The 22,467-nt window shown below is 43.6% G+C and overlaps 1 protein-coding gene across 9 annotated transcripts in view; it reads right to left on the bottom strand.

Moving 5' to 3' along the window:
• The window catches only part of PPFIBP2 (PPFIA binding protein 2), a 144,867-nt gene that overhangs the window by 78,205 nt on the left and 44,195 nt on the right, over positions 1-22,467 (bottom strand). For all 9 annotated transcript variants that reach the window (XM_063092537.1, XM_063092541.1, XM_063092538.1 and 6 more), the window contains one exon: positions 10,323-10,537. In XM_063092537.1, coding sequence (XP_062948607.1) covers positions 10,323-10,537 — 215 coding nt within the window. The remainder of the gene's footprint in view (positions 1-10,322; positions 10,538-22,467) is intronic.

Raw genomic sequence — 22,467 nt, 5'->3', positions numbered from 1 at the left:
CCCAGGTTCCCTGCCCAGACTATGATAGGATGTGTCAGTAGAAAACATCCCTAAGGTTGCGGGGACAGGTAGATTTGTTTGCTTTTTTCTGTCTAAAAGCCTGGGAAAGTCAAAGAAATTCATTCAGTCAACACACATTTGCCCAGCATCCAAGGCAAATGAAACTGACTTCCTGCCCTGGGTAAACAAAGAATTACCACATAGTATGTAATAAAGGTGCATCTGGGGCCCCAGAGAAGAAGATGCAGGAGAGCTGGTTTGGGAGACTGGGGGTGGGTGGGAGGCGGGGCAGAGTCCCAGTCCCTGCAGAATGGGAGAAGACCCCGCTTTCCTTGAAGGAGCTCAGTGTCGTCCTTTGGGTTCTGGTAGAAGAGAGGAGGGGGTGAGGGGGGGCCACTGTGGCTGCTTCTCATCAGCCTTGCTAGCTCCCACCTGTCCACAGAGCTGTGGCTCAGGTACAGTCCCTCTACCCCTCCTGAGTACCCACATTCTCTTCTGCTTCACCACTTGCCCTGCTGTACTGAACCCCAGCTGAAGGGTGACATGTCTGTCTACTGCACCAGGCTGCAGGAGGGTGCCTGATTTCTGTGCCAGGGTGCCTAGCACAATACTTGGTATACAGTAGGGAACTTAAACATTCTTTGAATGAAAGAATGAGGCTCAGGTGGTAAGACCAGCAAAGCAAGACTAAAATTCTACTTGGAGAAAATAGAGACTTAAAAGTCTGTTTCCCCAGGGTAAAGATGCTGAGCTCAACAAGGAAAAGACAGGGCTGATTTCATCTATTATTAGCTTAACTCTTGTGTTGAACAAAGTTGGGGTGGGGCAGGGGGAGAGAAAAGGAAAGAAGAGGGACTGAGGGAGGGAGAAATCCAGACAAGCTGCAGCTAAATTCTTGACATATTTTTATGGTATCCTCAAGTGGCAATTCTTAGCTCAGCCTTTTTTTTTCCCTTTATTAAACACCAAAGTACATTTTATATTGTAATTCAACTCAAAAATCCATAGAAGAGATCTAGGAGCAGGGCATGTGAGTGTGGCTGGCAGGAGCGAAAGAGATGGGGGTGAGCAGGATGTGATGGTTTCAGAAGCTCCACTCACTAGTCCCCTGGGGCAGTGGCCCTGTCACAGTTCCCTTACCATGGGGGGGGGGTGGGGAGCCAGGCCCAACAGGCTATCCTGGCGAGGGTGCCTCACAGTGGTCCACAGATGGGCTCCAGGGGATCAGATAAGCCCCTGAATATGTTCCTAAAATATGTAGAAAGTAACATTTACACAGATAAATATATTTCTCTGAAAACAGTTTTTGTCAGATCAAAATGGTCCATCAGTCCCCAAAAGGTTAGAAACCTGGGCTTTATCTGGCCTAAGCAGTCACTGCCAAAGGTTTAGGCTGCCCGTATTATCGGGGGCGGGGCACTGGGCTTCCTGCCTCTGGTACACTGCTCCTGTGAGGTGGAGTCTCAGGCACCCACTGGACCCATCTCTGAAGAGAGAAGTCCTCAGGAACCACAAGGGGGTTCACCCTGACAGCCTTCCCGGAAGCACTTCACTCACCTGCAACCAGACTTGACTTACTAGTATTTGGAATATGAGGCAGCCAGCTGAGGGCAAAGGGCAGGAGACTGTGAAACTGAGCGTTCTGGGAGTAAACACACAGCTCAGAGACCCGAGTGTACAATTGGGGAACCCACTGTAGCTTGCCCCCACCCCATTCCAGGGTCTAGAAGAGAACCTGAGGATTGCCACCCACCTGGCTGGAATTGCAGGTCCCTGAGGTTTTACCCCTGCTGGCTACCAGGAGTCAGCAGCATCTCACTGGGCAGAACTACAGACTGAGCTCATGGGTCATATGCCTTTCCACTGACCTATCCCTTGCATCCTGGGCACAGGAGACAGCTGCCAGGACACCCTCTCATAAATCTTATACAGGCTTGTCGTTCAATAGATGTACCATACAGTGGGAGAGAAGTCCCGATCACGAAGCAGCATCCTGGCCACCGCAGCCCACACCCCCACAGTGCACAAGCACTGAGAACTCACTTCCAAAATGTGTTAGGACAAGGGTCGGCAGACTCTTCCTGTAAAGGGCCAAATGGTAAACACTTTAGCCTTGGTGGGCCATAACATCTCTGTTATACTTGACTCTGCTATTGTAGTGCAAAAGCAGCTACAGCCAACATCTAAACCAATGAACACGGCTGTGTTCCAGTAAAACTTCATTTATGAACACTGAAATTTGAATTTTATATCATTTTCACATCACAAAATAGACTTGCGATTTTTCTTCAATTGTTGAAAAATATAAAAATCATTCTTAGCTGACAGGGTGTAAGAAATAGGCAGCAGGCCAGATGCAGGCGTCGTTTACTAACCCCTGGGTTAGGACAATGCTTCCCCATCCATAATGAATCACCTGGGCTGGAGGGTTCTAGTAGAAATGCATATTCTGATCCAGAAGGTTGGGAATGGGGCCTTAGATTGTGCATTACTAACAATGCATCCAGGTGATGCTCACACTGCCAGTCCTGGAAAACACTTGGAGTAGTAAGCAATTAGGAAACCACTTTCAGAAGTTCCTAGAAACACAGGGTACCACACGATTTCACCTGGAAATTCCCTACAGCCTGCCTCCCTGGGTGCCCGAAATGGCAAAGGCTGCCACGGTGTGGCTCTGGCAGGCCTTCTTTGCGGATGGAGGGTGAGTAGTGTCTACATGCTCAGACCTCAAGTTATGCTGACCTGGCAACATGACCCACCATGCACCATCGATCTAGAGCAGCAAATTTAGTGGGGAAGGATTTATTTGCTCTTTCACCAGTGTTTGCACATTCTTGGTCATTTATAAACATTGGTTCTTAGGGACTGAAATGTCTCTTTAGGTCAGGTCTGAAAGGACGCTAGAATTTAGTAGGGTACAATTTACTTCAAGCGGGGGAAAGAAAAATCAAAATCCAGGAAAACTAAAACTGCTAAATGTGAAGTGGCTGAAGGCCCCCAATCTAGAGTGTTGTGCCAGGAAAAAATGCATTCGAAAATCCCCCAAGGCACAGGAAGCTTCTCCAGGGCAAGCCTGCTGGAGGGGAGAGCGCCGTCCTACTAGTGTCCCAGCCAAAGGCACCAGAGTCAAGGAGTTTAGAGAGGTTTTTTTGCCATCCACAATGGAAGGTCAGGTCTATGCTCTCAGGAGCAGCCCTCGGCCCACCCTGTCTCTTCTCCCCCACTCCAGTGGAGGCCTCCCCTGCTTGCCCTTTGTCCACTGGTTTCCAAGAAAAATTAGGAAAAAAAACTCTTTGCCAGCTGACTCATGTGTACTGTCCAGAAGCTTCAGTAATGGTAGGTGCTTATGTCATCTTTCTAACCTAAAAAAGAAAAAAAAAAAGCTATTTTTCTTATATAAAGCCCTGATCTTATTCTTCGGGATTTGGACTTCCCAGCATTTGTCCCTGACTCCCACCTAGTGGCTTCTTCTGGTAATGCACAGGGACAAAGAGCCATCGCCCATGCCCCTACCCAGGACAGGAGTCCCTTGGGAGCTGAGCACAGGAAAGTGCTGACACCTACTCCTTTCTCAGCTCTCACTCAAGTTCACACCTGTCACAGGGGGAGGTAAGAAACACAGTGGAAAATGGCTCACGTGGGCTCTTTTTTTTTCCTTGAAAAATAGGCACCAAATTTCCCCATCAAAATGAAGATCCAGAAGAAAAGGTTTTCCTAAAAAATTCCTGTCTGTAACTTGCAAAGTTAAATGTTCAACACGGATATATCCAGACCTGTCTTTTGTTCCCAGTCCTGGGTGGAGAATGGATACAGAAATGAATCACATGGCAAGAGAAACTCAAGCTCATATTTTATAATTCATAAAACAGCTTTTTCTCCCCACCGTTTTTTGCAGCCCCTCTGGCTTTTCTATATGGTAAACAGATTTACCCCTTTGGCTGGAATGAAGGATTGCAAGCTGAATCTGGCAGGAATGCATGGGCTTTGTTTGAGGAGCTGCCGTCTGTGACAAGGTGGTTTGGAGCTGATGAGTGGGGTAGCTGTGCTCCCTCCTGGGCCTGGCTCTTTTTTTGTTCCTTGAGAGACTAGTTAAAAAGGTAACTGAGGGCACCTGAACTGACTGGTGGGATATCAGCAGTGAGAACATACCCTAGAAGCAGCTTTGCTCCCCAGCCCAGCAGGCCCAACAGAGGCTGCCCATTCAAAACAGCCCTCATCTCTGAGCCCTGACACAGGCACAGCAGCACCTAGAGAGGCTCCTGTCTCCACTCTGGAAACCAAGAGGTCTGGACTGAGGGAGGCAAAGGCTGGTGCTTACAAAAAGGCCACTCAATATGGCCCCTATAACAAACTGCCAGATTAGAATGCTTGGCCTGATCTTGCAGACACTGTGAAAATCGGCTGTCATTTCCAATAGAGAAACTGCATCTCAGAGGAGAGAAGAGGCTCACCCGAAGACACATACAAGTCAGTGGCAGAAGCAGGGTAGAGCCCTGGTCTTTTAGCTCCTTCCTACCTCACCCTGGTTCAATTTGTTTCCACCTGCCTAAGCACACTGACCAGGACACCTGTAATCTTGCAAAGGAAGGCTTAGGCTCCTGCTGGGAGGCCAAGCCTGCTCCATGTACTCCAGTTGCAAAGGGAGCCCAGAGTACAGCCCCTCTACAGGGTCTCTGCCAACCACTGCCCATCACCCTGGATGCTGTGCTCTGCCCTGATGTGCCCTCATTCTGCTGCTGCTGGTTTTGCCTTCCCTTTCCCTGACATTATCTTGAACCAAGGATCCCCATGGCCCATATCCAATGTATTGAACACCAGGATAGACTGGCTGGTAGGAGATGAGGGTGGTATATGTACCAGGCTGTTAGACAAGCACCATAGCTGCTCCATCTGGAGACTCTGCTGACTCTGGTACCTTTTGGGCATCACCCAAGACCTGGAACACTAATCAATACTCTGCACCAGGATGGGTCTACTCTCCCCAGCTAGTTGGCTGTCTCCAGCTCTGCAGAGCCCGATTGAATCCAGCTGGCTAATCTCTCTATGGGCTCAAGAACACAGCAGAGGAAGAATGAACCCCACTCAAAAGAAAACACAACAGCCTACTATGCTGCACTAGGACTAGAAACTCCCTCCCCTTTAAGACAGAAAGAGGGGGGCATTTTGGCTGTTTAGCTCAGTTGGTTAGAACACAGTGTGTAACACCAAGGTCAAGAGTTTGGATCCCTGTACCAGCCAGCTGCCAAAAACAAAAAACAAAACAAAAATTTAAAAAACCACATAATGGGAGGGCCCAGAGTAGCCTGCTACCTGTCCTATTCTACACATCAATCTCTCCCTGACATTCATCCCCACCACTTCAGCAACCAGTTGTCTTGTGGATCACAGATGCCTTCGTGCCTGAGCAACAGCAACACTGGAAGACCACATTTCCTGCCATATGCTCCTTCTTCTCTGGCCACAGGTGACTGGCCCTTGGGTGGACACCTGACCCCAGGGCAGCTAATCCACAACTGTGCTTAAATTAAAGGCTTTTATTTTCTATGTCTTTGCACATAACATTATTTATTTATTTATTTATTTATTTGTGGGCCTGAAGGATGTCGCTCAAATATTCCTGGCCATTGGGACTAAATGGAAGTTTACAGGAAGGTTTCAGAGGAAGACTTTCCATCCTGATTTAAAAAAACTTGCCTACTTCTGGACATGGCCGTGTAGTTATGTCTATGTGAAAACACATTGCCTGGAGCTCCAGCAGCCATCTCACAACTGTTAGGGGACATGCCTGAGGAAATGCCAATCCCCCGAGGATGGTGGGGCAGAAGGATGGGAAGAGCCAGAGCTGCCCTTGAGGTCCTCCCAGGGCCACTGATTTAACCCTGGCACTGCCCATCCTCTGAACTGTTTGTTAGTGATATTCAAACTTCTTTACTGTTGATATTGCTTTACTGGAGAAAGTATGTCAACTGATAGAGATGTCATGAGGCAGAGCTGGACCACATCAGGCCAGTGCTATGACAAAGCAGTAACTGTGAGGTACGTGACAAAGTCAACATGTCCGCAGAGGAGAAGGGAGTAAACAGGCGAGGGATGCACAGATGCTGTGGATGAGAAAGCACTGGTTGGTCCTGCCTAAGCCCTCAAATGGCCCTCCCAGCTCCAACTCCAATCTGAATCCATATGTGATTTTTTTTTTAAATAAATAATTCAAGTGGGTCTCTATGGTTTAAAGCAGTGCTCCTTAAACTTTAGTTTGCATAGGCATCACCTGAGGATGGTTCAGTAGGTATGGGGTGGGGGCCAATACTCTGCATTTTCACAAGCTGATAGGGGATAACAAACTGCTACAGGGGATACCAAACTGCTGCACTACAGATCAAAATTTGACTAGCAAGGGCTTCTAACTAAAAGTACCAATCTAAAACACTCAGTAAGTTTGTTTACTGCTCTACATTCAATTTCCACATAGATAAGACCTAGTGTGGAATGTGTGTACAGCCAGATTGTTAACATCACTTCAGGTCTGCAAGACCTAAAATACAGACAGGCTATCTCTGTCCAGAATCAAAACCTTAACATCCAGCCCTCACATCTCAATGTTTATATGAACTTCTGACCCCCTAAAAGTACACCGTTCATAGGTTGCTAATGGCCATAATTACTCTAAAAGATTTATGAATGCAATAACTTTTAGAGAAGTCTTCTCTCCAAAGGAAGGCATTCCCCAAACCATTGTAAATAACCCCAAAACATATCTGCAAATCTGAAAGCAAGCTGTTTTCTGCAATGCATCTTGCAAAAAACCAATTTTTAATTGCTTTTGGATTAAAAATATTTTTAATAAAGTTCCAAAAAATATTTTTAATAAACTTCCAAAAATATTTGAAAAGTCAGACCCATTTTTCACAGCATACACTAAAATATATTGTTGATGAATTAGAATTAACCATAAGATAAAAATCAAACCATAAACCTGCTGGAGGAAGATACAGGTGAATAGTTACCTGATCTGAGGTTGGGAAAGGCCTTTCTAGGGCTAAAAGGAAAAGAAGAAACCAAAACAGGATTGAAGGAGTTAATTACAATCTTAAAATTCTATACCTCAAAAGTACCATAAATAGCATTTAGAAACAAAGTGAGGAAAATGCATGCCACAAATAAAGCATAGGACTAATAAAATGTCATTCAGATACATAAGAAAAGAACTAAAATCCTAATACGAAAAAAGAGCACAGAATATGAGACGAGGGTGGGGCAGGTCTACCCAAGGGGCTCAAGGTGATCTCTAGAGTGTATGGGAAAAAAAAATAACTTTTTTTTTTCTTTTTTAAAAGATGACGGGTAAAGGGATCTTAACCCTTGACTTGGTGTTGTCAGCACCACGCTCTCCCAAGTGAGCTAACCAGCCATCCCTATATATGGATCTGATCCCGTGGCCTTGGTGTTATCAGCACCACAGTCTCCCAAGTGAGCCATGGGCCAGTCCTCAGAACTATTTTTTAATCTATCCTTTAAGAATCTTCTATTTGGGGTTATTTTTTATAATTTAAATATAGTAGCAAAATACTGCATATCTGAATATGTATATATGGAGAATGAATTTCTTTCTGATAGGGTACAAGATCACAAGTTTAGAGATAATACAGAATGAATACTAATGAACTAAAAATTTAGCCTTCCTACTGAATAAAAAAATGCAAAATGCTAAAATGACAGGAAAACATTGTCTCCTATGAAATTAGTAAAGCTGTTTTCTAGTCTTAGTGATTATTGTTGATCAGGATGTAATGTGATAGAATACCTCAAACCCTGCCAATAAAAATATAAATGAGTAAAATCTTTCTGAAAAGTGATTTGGAAGAATGTATCAAAAAGCTTAAAGACATTAAGCCTTTTGGATTAGAACTGCCAGGTTTAAGAAACAGCATGGGGCATACTTATTAAATATTACTCATTGCTTATCTAAAATCACATTTAACTGGGTACCCTATATTTTTTCTGGCAACCTACTTGAACTCTATAATTCTACTTTTAGAAAATACCTAGAGATAAGAGTGTGGTGCTGATAACACCAAGGCCACGGGATCAGATGCATTTATAGGGATGGCCGGTTAGCTTACTTGGGAGAGCATGGTGCTGACAACACCAAGTCAAGAGTTAAGATCTCGGGCCCAGCCCGTGGCACACTCGGGAGAGTGCAGCGCTGGGAGCGCAGTGACGCTCCCGCCGCGGGTTCGGATCCTATATAGGAATGGCCGGTGCACTCCCTGGCTGAGTGCCGGTCACGAAAAAGACCAAAAAAAAAAAAAGAGTTAAGATCCCCTTACCGGTCATCTTTAAAAAAGAAAAGAAAGAAACAAAAAGAAAAGAAACTATCTAGAGATAAGGACAAATATTTCTGGGCAAAGATATTCACTGCAGCAAATGCCATATATTAATGAAATATTAAAAATCACCTAAAGTCAATATTAGAGAAATGGTCACATAAATTAATGTACATCTGTACAAGATGACTAAGGAACATCCATATTCATTGTCAACTGTACAGTGAAGAATAAAAACCAGCTATTTTCCGTACTATGGGCAGATTGGACTTTTGAGGGGGAAGACACGTCAGTGAATCTCTTAGTGATATGACGGTAAGGACCCGAGCAGAACTGAGAGGGAGCAAATAAAGCGCCGCACCCTAATGAAAGGGTTCATGGACGATAGCGAAGGCTCTTACAAAAACCCTTGTGATTACATTGGGCCCACCTGGTTAATCCAGGCTGCTCTCCCTATTTTAAGATCAGCTGATTTGCAACCTTAATTCCATCTGTAACCTTTCTCCTTGCAGTGTAAGGTAACATTCATAAATTCTGGTGATTAGTGCATAGACATCTTTGGGGGGCCATTCTTCTACCTACCAAACTGTGTAATAAGTATATTACACAGAACACCAGGCAGGCAGCCTATGTAACAAAAATATCAAATACCACATATAATGAAGAATTGTTTAGTGTTCAGAGGAAGGCATGTGGATAAGACTATTGACGGAGGCCTCTGGAACAGAAAGTAGGCTGGGACATAGCCTGTCTAATCACAAATGACATGGCCTCTAGACAAGAGTGTCTCAACCTCTTTGGTCTGTGGTCTCTAACATCAACCCCTCCCTCTCAGTTTAATGCTCTTGTTCCTGCCCTCCCACCTCTATGCATAGTTTCCAATTTTGAAACAGTCTGCAAAACTCTAGTATCCAGTCTTCATCCTCAAACTCAGCCCCTGTAATCACACACTTCCTTCCTCTGGCTTCCCTGTATCCTCTCTCCAGCCCTCAAATGGTTGCATTTTAGATCATCTTCTCAATGAGCCATTCCCAGATATTACTAGTCTCTTAAAGTTGACCTGTTGGTCTCCACGGGGAAGATAACATATTTATGGCTTTGGTTACTATAGAGCTCTTTTATCTGCCTATAATCCTGCCAACTGGGCCAATTGTCATGCTAGGGCTGGGTCTGAAGCTCACAGATCCCTCAAGCCCATTCACAGACTGGGTCACAAACCCTTCACAAGCCAGGCTGGGTCACCAGACCCCTCACACACAGGTCTATGAGCTAGGTAAAGAGCAAAAAGGTCCTTGGAAGCCACAGGTTCAAGAGCACGGTTGTGCGGGCAGACAGCCGAGGCAGTCAACACCAGCCAAGTTGCAGCTCCGTGCATGTGCACTAACTCCACCCACACACAACTTATTTACAAAGAATGTGCCGCACCACCCCCAACCGGACCTAAGGCGAGGGAGCCTGATTAAATTATTCTATTTTCCCAACAGTTACCCATCTGCTTCGCCTAGAGACTAGCAGGTCTGTGGGTCTGATCTAGAAAGAGCAGGAGAAGGAGGTTAGCAAATCTGCATTCCACCCTAGGGACAGGAAGTAGTTCTAGGGCAAGGAATAGAGGCAGAAGTAAAGACATGAATGAGGTAACCAGGCTCTAGTTTGTGGTAAGAAAGAAGGGGTAGTGGGATCCAGCTTAAGGGTAGAAACTCCAGCCAGGGATTATGACTCAGTAAGTAGTACATGTAATCCCGGCATGGGGTTGGGGACTTCCATGTTTGCCCTTCTCTGGCCCAGAATTTCTTCCTCTCAGGAGAGAGCAACTGTAAAGTACAAGAAGGGACAGTGTACAGTTTAAGTTGCTTGACTGGGCTCTACACTCCTGCTGGGAAGGACCACCCAGTAGGGGTTGACCAAAGCCAGATGGGAAGCAAGAAAAAGCTGCAATGTGTAAAAATGCATCAACAGCCCTGGCCCGTTGTTCCCCAGTCAGGCCATGGGCCTACTCACCATGCTGTCCTCAAACCACTCCTTTATGTAGGCAGCTGTTGGGCCTGGGATCTGGCTCAGGAGGGCTGCTCTCTCCTGAGGAAGTTCCAGCATCTCCAGGGCCAGCCTCAAGTCCTCGATGAGATGGAGTACTGGGAAGGGGTTCACATAGGAGGCCGGGGAAGACAGTCCAGGTTCACAGGTACCATCACTTATATCTGCACCTGTTTTAGCTCCTGGAACAAGAGAAAGAGAGCCAGGAACCTCGGTAAGAAGGGTGGACTTGAGCAATGACCTAGGAAAGAGCAAAGGTAGTGAAAGGAGAGAGGAAAGGAACAGATGAGAAGTCTGAAGGGCCACTTCTGCCTTTGCAGAATCACTCACAATGTAACCTTTGCAGAAATTATCTTTATCTAATCCTGGGCTGGGTAGGAAGAGGCATATCAGAGGTGGGTGGCTGTGTCCACTGAGATTGACCTGCAAAGCTCACATATGTAGACACTGGGGAAACACAGCCAGCCCTCCACAGTGACCAAAACCATGCTTGTTATGACAATGAGATCCTATTCTTCAGCTTTTACATGATAAATTTGTTTTCAGGTAATACAGTAGATTACACAGATGGCCACCAAACATTCCTCCCATTCCTGTATGTGCATTCCTCTCCTCTCATCAGACAGCAAGTGTATCTTGACTTGGGCTGGCCTGGTGATTCGCTCTGACCAAGAGAATGCACTGGAAGTGGCTCTGTGCCAGTTCTGGGCCTGATGGCTTCCACTTTTCCTCTGTGACTCTAAACCACCATGTAACAAAGCCCAGTTACTGTTCTAGAGAGACAGCTTCAACTGTCCCAGCCATCCCAGCTGTGGTGACAGACACATGAAGGAAGCCATTTCATATCCTCCGGCCCCAGATGAGCAGCCCTGGCAGATCCCATGTGGAACAGAGATGAGACATCCCTGCCGAGCACTACCCAAATCACAGAATTATAAAGAAATAAATGGTGGTGGCTGTTTTAAGACACTGTGTTTGGGTTAGTTTATTACATAGCAATAGACAATTATTACAGTATTCATTTTGGTGAGGGTTTAGTGGACTGGAGTCTTTCTGGATCTTCCCAGTTGTGAGAGTTCTATATCCCCTTATATGCTTAGGCTTTTAAATTTGTATTAATTATTATGTAACTCATCTCCCCACTATGTGCCATGAAGTATCTGATAGCAGAGTTCACGTCATATTTACCTGAGATCCCAGCATCATGGCCTCTGCCAAGTAGACATTGAAGAGGAATCTGACTGAATGCCTGCACACACACTTGAATAGCTAAAAAGAAAGAGTGCTTAGATTTCCTTAGAGACCTGGGATATTGGGTCAGCTTCTTCTAATTTGATGTGCCCCAAATGGGACTGATTTTGCCTTTCTGAACCCCATCATTTAAAAATGAAAAAAGTCTTCTTTACATAAGTACAGTGATATATTTTTCAAACCCAAACTGGGGCAACACAGTCTAACAAAGGACTTCTTGTGCTTTAAGAAATATGGTTTAGACGGTGAATTTCTAGGGCATTTGGATTATTTATAAGTCAAATAGGATAAAATATTTGAAATCAGGACTCTGCTAGAAAATGTGAGCTGTGGAGCCACCACGTCCTTGGATATACTGCAGGCCGGACATCTAATTCCAGGCCCCTGTCCTCTTCTGAGAGCCAGCTTCCTACTTGCCAGGCAGTCTTGGGAATGAGAAATCCACACAGAAGGAAACAATTACCATTTGATTGCCAGTTTGCTTTCCGAAAATGCATGATAGAGGGAATCATGGATCACTGTCCACAAACAAGTCAGTGGTTCTGGGAAGCGAGGAAACTGCCCAATAACCCACACTCTGTTGTGTGCTCAGCACCTTCTGGCTCCTACAAATTCAACTTAGAGTTGACGGGAAAGAGTCACAGCCAAACCTCAGGTAAGAACACGGACAGAAGTAGACCAAGACCTCCAGTATCCAAACAATTGTTGAGTAATCCCTCTTCGTTCTGGATACACTCTAATTTCAAACATATCCATTCAGTTTCATTTTATATAATTTTATTAATGCAGATAAGTCAGGTTAGAAGTCCAGGTGAAAAGACCAAGGTTTTCATTAACTTTATATCATCTTGTGGCCTTAGAGAAGTCTTTTCCTCTCTCTGGGACCCTCCCTGATCTAAAGCTTTAGGATTCTTCCTTACTATTAGTGTATCTGTGTCTATTTTTGTAGATGTGTGTGTATACATAATAGACTTTAATTTCTATTTCTTTGCAATTTATATTTCTTTTACTACTTTATCAAAATCAACAGCCAATAAAATGCTAAGATGAGAGAAGTGAAAAATTAATACACAAGTGATCATTTGCCCCCAAGCTAGTTGTAATGGCAGTGACAACAAGGTCTCAGATGATAAGCTCCACTTGATTTTAAATCTAAGAATTGAATATAGTCATACTGAGGTAAGAAGAAACTTCCAAAGCTACCTTTGGGCTTGGGGATGTAAATGATAAAGTGATATTGAATAGGAAGGCATCTATACAAGGGACACAGAATGATTCTAAATTTCCTCTCCTCGAGAAAGAGCGTGGTAACCAGCCTCCAAGAGGCCCCCAATGATCCCTGCCTCTTGATATTCATATTCTTACACAGTCTTCTCCCACATTGTATCAAGGTTATTCTGTGTGACCAGTAGAAAATGGCAGAAGTGATGGAATGTCGCTTCTAAGGCTAGGTCATAAAAGACACAGTGACTTCTGCCTTGTTTTCCCCTACAGATCACTTGCTCTGGGGGAAGCCAGCTGCCATGTTATAAGGTCACTCAATCATCCCTATGGAAAAGTCCATGTGGTGAGGAACTATAGCCACCTGTCAACAGCCATCAAGGACCTGAGCCCTTCTACCAAAAGCCATGTGAGTAAGCCATCCTGGAAACAGATCCTCCAGCCCCAGTCAAGCCTTCAGATGACTGTAGTCCCAGATGATGTGTTAACTGTAACCTCATGAAAGACCCTGAACCAGAACCACCCAACCACTTCTGCATTCCTGGCCCAAAGAAACTGAGTGATAATAAATGTTTGCTATTTTAAAATGCTATGTTTTGGGTAATTTATCACACAGTAAAATAAATAATCAATACAAATAGCTAAGAACATACTGAGAAGCATAATTAAAGGGAACTTGACCATACACTACTAAAATATGTTCCTAAAATTACTCATACAGAAAAAAAGATCTTTATTTTACACCATACACAAAAATAAGATAAAGATAAAGATTATACGTAAAAAAAAAAAAAAAAAAAAATTAAACTAGGGCTGGCCCATGGCTCACTTGGGAGAGTGTGGTGCTGATAACACCAAGGCCACGGGTTTGGATCCCTATATAGGGATGGCCGGTTAGCTCACTTGGGAGAGTGTGGTGCTAACAACACCAAGTCAAGGGTTAAGATCCCCTTACCGGTCATCTTAAAAATAAATAAATAAACAAAAAATAAACTAAACATAAAAAAGGTAGATCAAACTAGAGTTAGAGAAAAATTTCATAGGCACAAGAGCAATTGAACAAGACATGAGAGAATGATAACTCTGACTATATAAAATTAACTTCTGGAATATTAAAAACAAAATAAAAATTAAAAGACATTATAGCCTGAAAAACCTACTTGTAACAACAAAAGATAGGTATATCCTTCATATAAATCAATAAGAGAAGTGCCTTATATATCAATAAGAAAAGTGCCCAACCTACTTCTCTCACAAAAATAGGTATAAGGTTTTTATATGGGCAATTCTGGAACAGAAAAACACAGGTAAAAAATAAAAATATGGAAAGAAAATGTGTTCTCACTAGTAAATAGAACATCTTTGATGTTCAGTTTTTCACCTGTGAAATTACTGAAGTTGAAAATATAATATTCCATGTTGGCATGCAGTGAGAAGGGTACCCTCACATGATGTTAATAGACACAAAAATTGGCCCAATCTTTCTGAAAAGCATTGTAGCAAGATACAGTAAAAATATTCATACCTTTGACCTACCAATTCCAATTCTAGAAATGTAACCTAAGGAAATATAATCAGACATGTAGTCAAAGATTAATATACAAGAATGATGTCAGCAGTGGGACAATTGTGAAAAAATAGGGAAAAATGCCCCCAAATAGGTAAATGTTTAAATACTTTCTGGGACATTCAAAGAATATAATTCATATAGCTATATCAAAAACAATCATCCAGGGTTTTCAAGATGGCGGTGGCTGCGGCGGTTGGCGCGGAGTAGCTGAGGTGGAAAAGGAGGCCACTGGGCCTCAGGCAGCCGAGAAACTTGTGGACCTTCCTCTTGCCATCTCTTAAGGGAGGACCGCAGCTGCTGGCCAGTCGTGGCATTCATGAAGAGAAGACCGCCACTTTGCCCCCGGCAGGAGAGGCTGCCTCAATTACAGGCAACAGCTTTGAAGTGTGGGACAGGAAAAGAACTGTTTCTTAGCTGCAAAAGCGAGTCTCGAATCAGGGAACACGGCGCCGGGGCTGCTGTGGATGCAGCCAGGATCCCGGAGGCAGGGGCCGCGCTGAAGGCGGCCAGCTGTCCTATTCAGGATTTGAGGTTTCAGGCCGGCATTAAAGAAGATTCCTGGGAGCGCACGAGCCGCGCCGCGACTAAACAGCCCGAGGCGGCAGCGGCCGAGAACGGGGAAGGCGACAAACCAGAGGCAGAGAGTGAGCACCCGACCTCGCACAGCCCTGTGAGTGATCCCTGGCCCAGCCCTGTTCAGGGGGCTGACGCCCACCCGGCTCCCGCCGGCATCACCGGTTCACTCACCGCCCCAGGGCTGCCTCCATTTTCCCAGGTGCTGGCAGCTCCGCCCGGCTCGGCCGTCACTGAGCCTTCCCACTTGCTTGGCCCAGCGCGGGGATTTCCGGAGCCTGCGGGCCGGCCTCCCCTCCCACTCCCTCCGCCGTCCTCTGGCGGGGCTGGTGGCATGGGGCGCCCCCGGCCAGTGTCGGGAGGGCAAGGAAGTACGGGCGGGGCCAACTGTCACTCTACCACACCCTGGACTCCAGCCCCCAATAAACTCTCTGATACTGGGAAGCAGATACCATCTCTGCGGCCACCAGTTTGGAAAAAAGCCTAACGAATTTCTGGTTGGGAATAGTGTGGTAGGAGAGTTCCCAGGTCTGCTTGAACCTGCCGGAGAGCTGGCTGCAGGTGGCCACTAGATTCGGTCTATGCCAGGGGGATACAAAGGTGAACAAGTCCCGAGAAAGATCTACACAGTGCTACAAAGGCACCCAGAGCAACCGGTCGTCTGTGCTTACCAGAAACCTGGCAGACTTCCTGGGCGAGGCGGTGCCGAGCAGGGTCTTGAAGGCCCAGCTGATAGACGAGGGGTGCAGAAGACACGCCCCAGCCCAGCACAGTGAGCACACACTGGGGAGACGTGTGGCCAGGGAGGCGGAGACTCGACAGAAACCACACACCCTGTGGGGTCGCCACTGCACGATCCAACAGCCTGGGCCAGAGCACATGGAACAGGGAGAAGTCCTGCACAGGAAGTGAAAGCTCAACAGAGATCACACACCCTGTGGTACGTGATCCACCAGCCCAGCAGAGTCCAAGCTGACCAGAAAGGTGGCTCCCCGGAGAAGCCCAAGACCCGAGGCAACCACACACACAAGGCACTAGAGGCCAACTGAGCAGTCACGGAGGGAGCCATACGAAATTGGCAACCACAGCAACATCCTAGTTAGTCATTAGTCTCAAACCGGTGGACTGTGAAACCCCCTGCCACAATGAATAAACACCAAAAAAAAGATACCAGAAATACAAAAAATGAAGAAAGTACACCACCAAAAGTTAATAAATCTCAAACTCTAGATCCTATAGAACAAGAAGCCCTTGAAATGACTGACAAGGAATTTCGAGTGATAATTCTAAGGAAACTGAATGAGATACAAGAAAACTCAGCTAGACATCATGATGAAATGAGGAAAAGTATACAGAATCTGAAAGAGGAAATGTACAAAGAAATCAATGTCCTGAAAAAAATGTAGCAGAACTTGCTGAACTGAAGAAGTTATTCAGCGAAATAAAAAACACAACGGAGAGTTTAACCAGCAGGCTTGTCGAAGTTGAAGAGAGAACCTCTGAACTTGAAGATGGGCTGTTTGAAATAACACAAGCAGACAAAAAGAAAGAAAAAAGAATCAAGGACATTGAAGAAAATCTGAGAGAGATATCAGACAACCTTAAGCGCTCAAATATCCAAGTCATGGGTATTCCAAAAGGGGAGGAAAATGGAGATTCCATTGAAAACATATTCAACAAAATAGTGGCAGAAAACTTCCCAGGTATAGGAAAAAATCACAGATCTTCAGATCCAGGAAGCTCAACGATCTCCAAACGTCTTCAACCCAAAAAGGCCTTCTCCAAAACATGTCATAGTCAAATTGGCAGAACTCAGAGACAAAGAGAGAATCTTAAAAGCTGCAAGAGAGAAGCGTCAAATCACCTATAACAGAGCCCCAATCAGGCTAACATCAGACTTTTCATCACAAACCCTAAAAGCTAGAAAGGAATGGGATGATATTTTCAAAATACTAAAAGACAAAGATTGCCAGCCAAGAATACTCTACCCTGCAAGGCTATCCTTCCGAAATGAAGGGCAAATAGTATATTTCTCAGACAAACAAAAACTGCAGGAGTTCACTACCACACGACCACCCTTACAAGAAATCCTCAAGGGAGTACTGGGTTTGGTTCCTGAAAAATAACTACCACTGCCATAAAAACCCAAGAAAAATCAATACCCACTAGTATAATAAAAATGGCATTCATGAAGAGAAAACAAGCAAACAAAAACGCTATCTACAACCTAAGGAACCAACAAACACAGAAACCAAACAGTAAATCAGAAAGCAAGGAACAAAAGACACCTAAGACAACCAAACAACCAATAAAATGCTAGGAATAAATCAACACCTTTCAATAACAACTCTTAATGTAAAAGGCTTAAATTCCCCAAATCAAAAGACACAGACTGGCTGACTAGATCAAAAAGGAGGACCCAACTATATGCTGCCTACAAGAGACCCACCTCACCCATAAAGATTCACACAGACTAAGAGTGAAAGGATGGAAAAAGATTTACCATGCAAACAGAAAAGAAAAACGAGCTGGAGTAGCTATTCTTATATCTGACAAAATAGACTTTAAACTAAAAACCATAAAAAGTGACAATGAGGGACACTACTCAATGATAAAAGGACTGATTCGTCAAGAAGACATAACAATCATAAATATGTACACACCCAATGTTGGAGCTGCCAGATTTATAAAACAAACTCTATTAGACCTAAAGAAGGAAATAGACACTAATACCATAATAGCAGGGGACCTGAACACCCCACTGTCAATATTAGACAGATCATCTAGGCAAAGAATCAGTAGAGAAACACAAGATCTAAACAAGACTCTAGACCAATTGGAATTGGCAGATATCTACAGAACATTCCACCCAACAACCTCAGAATATTCATTCTTCTCAGCAGCACATGGATCATTCTCCAAGATAGATCACATATTAGGTCACAAATCAAGTCTCAATAAATTCAAAAAAATTGGAATTATCCCATGTATCTTCTCAGACCACAATGGATTAAAACTAGAAATTAATAACAAACGAAACTCTGGAAACTATACAAACACATGGAAATTAAACAGCATTCTACTTAATGACATATGGGTCCAAGAAGAAATCAAGCAGAAAATCAAAAAATTTATTGAAACTAATGAAAACAATGATACATCATACCAAAACCTGTGGGATACTGCAAAAGCAGTATTGAGGGGGAAATTTATTGCATTAAACGCTCACTTCAGAAGAATGGAAAGATGGCAAGTGAACAACCTAACACTTCACCTTAAAGAACTAGAAAAACAAGAACAATCCAATCCTAAAGTTAGCAGACGGAAAGAAATCATTAAGATCAGAGCAGAACTGAATGAAATTGAAAACCAAAAAACAATTCAAAAGATCAACGAATCAAAAAGTTGGTTTTTGGAAAAAAATAAAATTGACAAACCATTAGCATGGCTAACAGAAAAAAGAAGAGAGAAGACTCAAATAACCAAAATTAGAAATGAAAAAGGCAATATTACAACTGATTCATCTGAAATACAAGGAATCATTCGAGACTACTATAAACAACTATACGCCAACAAATTTGAAAATCTGGAGGAAATGGATAAATTTCTGGACACACAGAAGCTCCCAAAACTGAACCATGAAGACGTAGAAAATTTGAACAGACCAATAACAATAAAGGAGATTGAAGCTGTTATCAGAAGGCTCCCAACAAAGAAAAGCCCAGGACCAGATGGATTCACAGCAGAATTTTACCAAACATTCAAAGAGGAATTGACACCGATTCTTTACAAACTATTCCAAAAGATTGAAACGGACGCAAATCTCCCAAACGCATTCTATGAAGCAAACATCATCCTGATACCAAAACCAGGTAAAGATATAACCAAAAAAGAAAACTACAGGCCGATATCCTTGATGAATATAGATGCAAAAATCCTCACTAAAATACTAGCAAACAGAATACAGGAACACATACGTAAAATTATTCATCACGATCAAGTGGGATTCATCCCAGGGATGCAAGGTTGGTTCAACATACACAAATCAATAAATGTGATACACCATATTAATAAAATCAAACACAAGGACCATATGATCATCTCTATAGATGCTGAAAAAGCATTTGATAAAGTACAGTACTCATTCATGACAAAGACCCTCTATAAGTTAGGTATAGACGGAAAGTATCTCAACATAATTAAAGCCATATATGCCAAACCCACTGCCAATATCATCCTGAATGGGGAAAAGCTGAAAGCTTCTCCTTTAAGAACAGGAACTAGACAAGGATGCCCACTCTCACCACTCCTATTCAACATAGTGTTGGAAGTACTAGCCAGAGCAATCAGAGAAGAAAAGGAAATAAAGGGCATCCAGATTGGAAAAGATGAAGTCAAACTGTCCCTGTTTGCAGATGACATGATCCTATATGTCGAACAGCCTAAAACCTCTACAAAAAAACTGCTGGAATTGATAAATGATTTCAGCACAGTAGCAGGATACAAAATCAACACACAAAAATCAGTAGCATTTCTTTTCTCCAATAGTGAACATGCAGAAGGAGAAATCAAGAAAGCCTGCCCATTTACAATAGCCACCAAAAAAATAAAATACTTAGGAATTGAGTTAACCAAGGAGGTGAAAAATCTCTATAATGAGAACTACAAACCACTGCTGAGAGAAATTAGAGAGGATACAAGAAGATGGAAAGATATCCCATGCTCTTGGATTGGAAGAATCAACATAGTGAAAATGTCCATACTACCCAAAGTGATATACAAATTCAATGCAATCCCCATCAAAATTCCAAAGACATTTTTCTCAGAAATGGAAAAAACTATTTAGACATTTATATGGAACAATAAAAGACCACGCATAGCCAAAGCAATGCTGAGCAAAAAAAATAAAGCTGGAGGCATAACACTACCTGACTTTAAGCTATACTACAAAGCATAATAACCAAAACAGTATGGTATTGGCATAAAAACAGACACACTGACCAATGGAATAGAATAGAGAATCCAGAAATCAACCCACACACTTACTGCCATCTGATCTTTGACAAAGGCACCAAGCCTATTCACTGGGGAAGGGACTGCCTCTTCAGCAAATGGTGCTGGGATAACTGGATATCCATATGCAGGAGAATGAAACTAGATCCATACCTCTCACCGTATACTAAAATCAACTCAAAATGGATTAAGGATTTAAATATACACCCGGAAACAATAAAATTTCTTAAAGAAAACAGAGGAGAAACACTTCAGGAAATAGGACTGGACACAGACTTCATGAATACAACCCCAAAAGCACGGGCAACCAAAGGAAAAATAAACAAATGGGATTATATCAAACTAAAAAGCTTCTGCACAGCAAAAGAAACAATTAACAGAGTTAAAAGACAACCAACAGAGTGGGAGAAAATATTTGCAAAATATACATCTGACAAAGGATTAATATCCAGAATATATAAGGAACTCAAACAACTTTACAAGAAGAAAACAAGCAACCCAATTAAAAAATGGGCAAAAGAGCTAAGTAGGCATTTCTCTAAGGAAGATATACAAATGGCCAACAGACATATGAAAAAATGCTCAACATCACTCAGCATCCGGGAAATGCAAATCAAAACCACATTGAGATACCATCTAACCCCAGTTAGGATGGCTAAAATCCAAAAGACTCTGAACGATAAATGCTGGCGAGGTTGCGGAGAAAAAGGAACTCTCATACATTGTTGGTGGGACTGCAAAATGGTGCAGCCTCTATGGAAAATGGTATGGAGGTTCCTTAAACAATTGCAGATAGATCTACCATACGACCCAGCTATCCCACTGTTGGCAATATACCCAGAGGAATGGAAATCATCAAGTCGAAGGTATACCTGTTCCCCAATGTTCATCGCAGCACTCTTTACAATAGCCAAGAGTTGGAACCAGCCCAAATGTCCATCATCAGATGAGTGGATACGGAAAATGTGGTACATCTACACAATGGAATACTACTCAGCTATAAAAACGAATGAAATACTGCCATTTGCAACAACATGGATGGACCTTGAGAGAATTATATTAAGTGAAACAAGTCAGGCACAGAAAGAGAAATACCACATGTTCTCACGTATTGGTGGGAGCTAAAAATTAATATATAAATTCACACACACACACACACACAAAACCGGGGGGGGGGGGGAAGAAGATATAACAACCACAATTATTTGAAGTTGATACGACAAGCAAACAGAAAGGACATTGTTGGGGGGGGCGGGGAGAGAGAAGGGAGGAAGGTTTTGGTGATGGGGAGCAATAATCAGCCACAATGTATATCGACAAAATAAAATTTTAAAAAAATTTTAAAAAACCCAATCATCCAAAGATTCAGTAACATGGAAAATACTTGCCTTATACTATTAAGTAAAAAGAAAATATGAATTAAGAAATACATATACATGCGTATATACAAGTATAAACAAACATACACAGAGAAGAAATACAAAAATGTTGACAATTATTAATTTTCATTACTTTTATAATCATTTTAAACTTTAAATTTGTTGTATATGAAAAAAAAAAGCTGCCTGCACAGTGCCCAGGTGCAGACCGGGCACACTCTGGGGGCACAGGAGCGGGCGCACTGCCACAGACTGTGTGGGCTTGAGGAGCAGATGTCTGCGCTGAAGGGACAGTTGAGGAGCTTTGAAGGAACTCAGCAACCTTCTCCCCACCCTCCAGCTACCCAAAGAAATTAGCCTTTTCCCAGCCAGCATCCTGGAGAGAGGCCCCATGCCCGAGGCAGGAGAGGGACCTTCTCTCCACCTCAACCCACCCAGGCTTGGTCCACAGGGGCACCCAGAGCTGCAGTAAGGGTGAGTAAGAGCAGGGTGGCAGTACTGAGGCACAGGGACACCAGCTCCAGGCCAGACCTGGCAGTGGCTTCCCTGTGGGCCCCACCTCAGCCCAGCCCCTGGGATGAGCCACTCTAGATTGTACAAGGTCCTTCCTGAGAGGCCCAGCTAAAGCAGGGGTCAGGGAGAGCCCTTGTCTCTGGCCAGCCCCACAGCAAGCCCCTGGAGCATAGGCTATGGGAAAGAGAAGGGGGGGCCCTGGGCAGGGGTCAGAGACCCAGGCCCTGACCTTGACTTCCCAAAGATCTCTCTGCCTCAGTTCAGAGTGTTAAATTCCTCAGATCTCAGAGTCCCTGTATTTTTATACCTTTTTACACTTAATTGTTCAGAATTGTTATGGATTTTTGTAACAAGAAGATCCCATTTTCTTAAAAAAACAAAAACAAAGTGAAAGGTTCAGTTTTTACATTTAGTTTGCAGAGGTACTCTGGGTTCTATTGTGCTTTGAAAGTCTCCATAGGATGCTAGACAGCAAGGGAGGATTCAGGCCCTTCTTTGGGCAGGAAATGAGTGAGTAAACACAGACAGGTTTCCTCTAGGGCCCATGATTAGCTTTCCTTCTCTCAGCAATTGCATAAGTGAAAGGGAGGGG

Source organism: Cynocephalus volans, chromosome 4 (assembly GCF_027409185.1).
Source record: "Cynocephalus volans isolate mCynVol1 chromosome 4, mCynVol1.pri, whole genome shotgun sequence".
Classification (NCBI taxonomy): Eukaryota; Metazoa; Chordata; class Mammalia; order Dermoptera; family Cynocephalidae; genus Cynocephalus; species Cynocephalus volans.
Note: the sequence above shows the minus strand (reverse complement) of the source record. Positions and strands in the feature narration are given on the sequence as shown.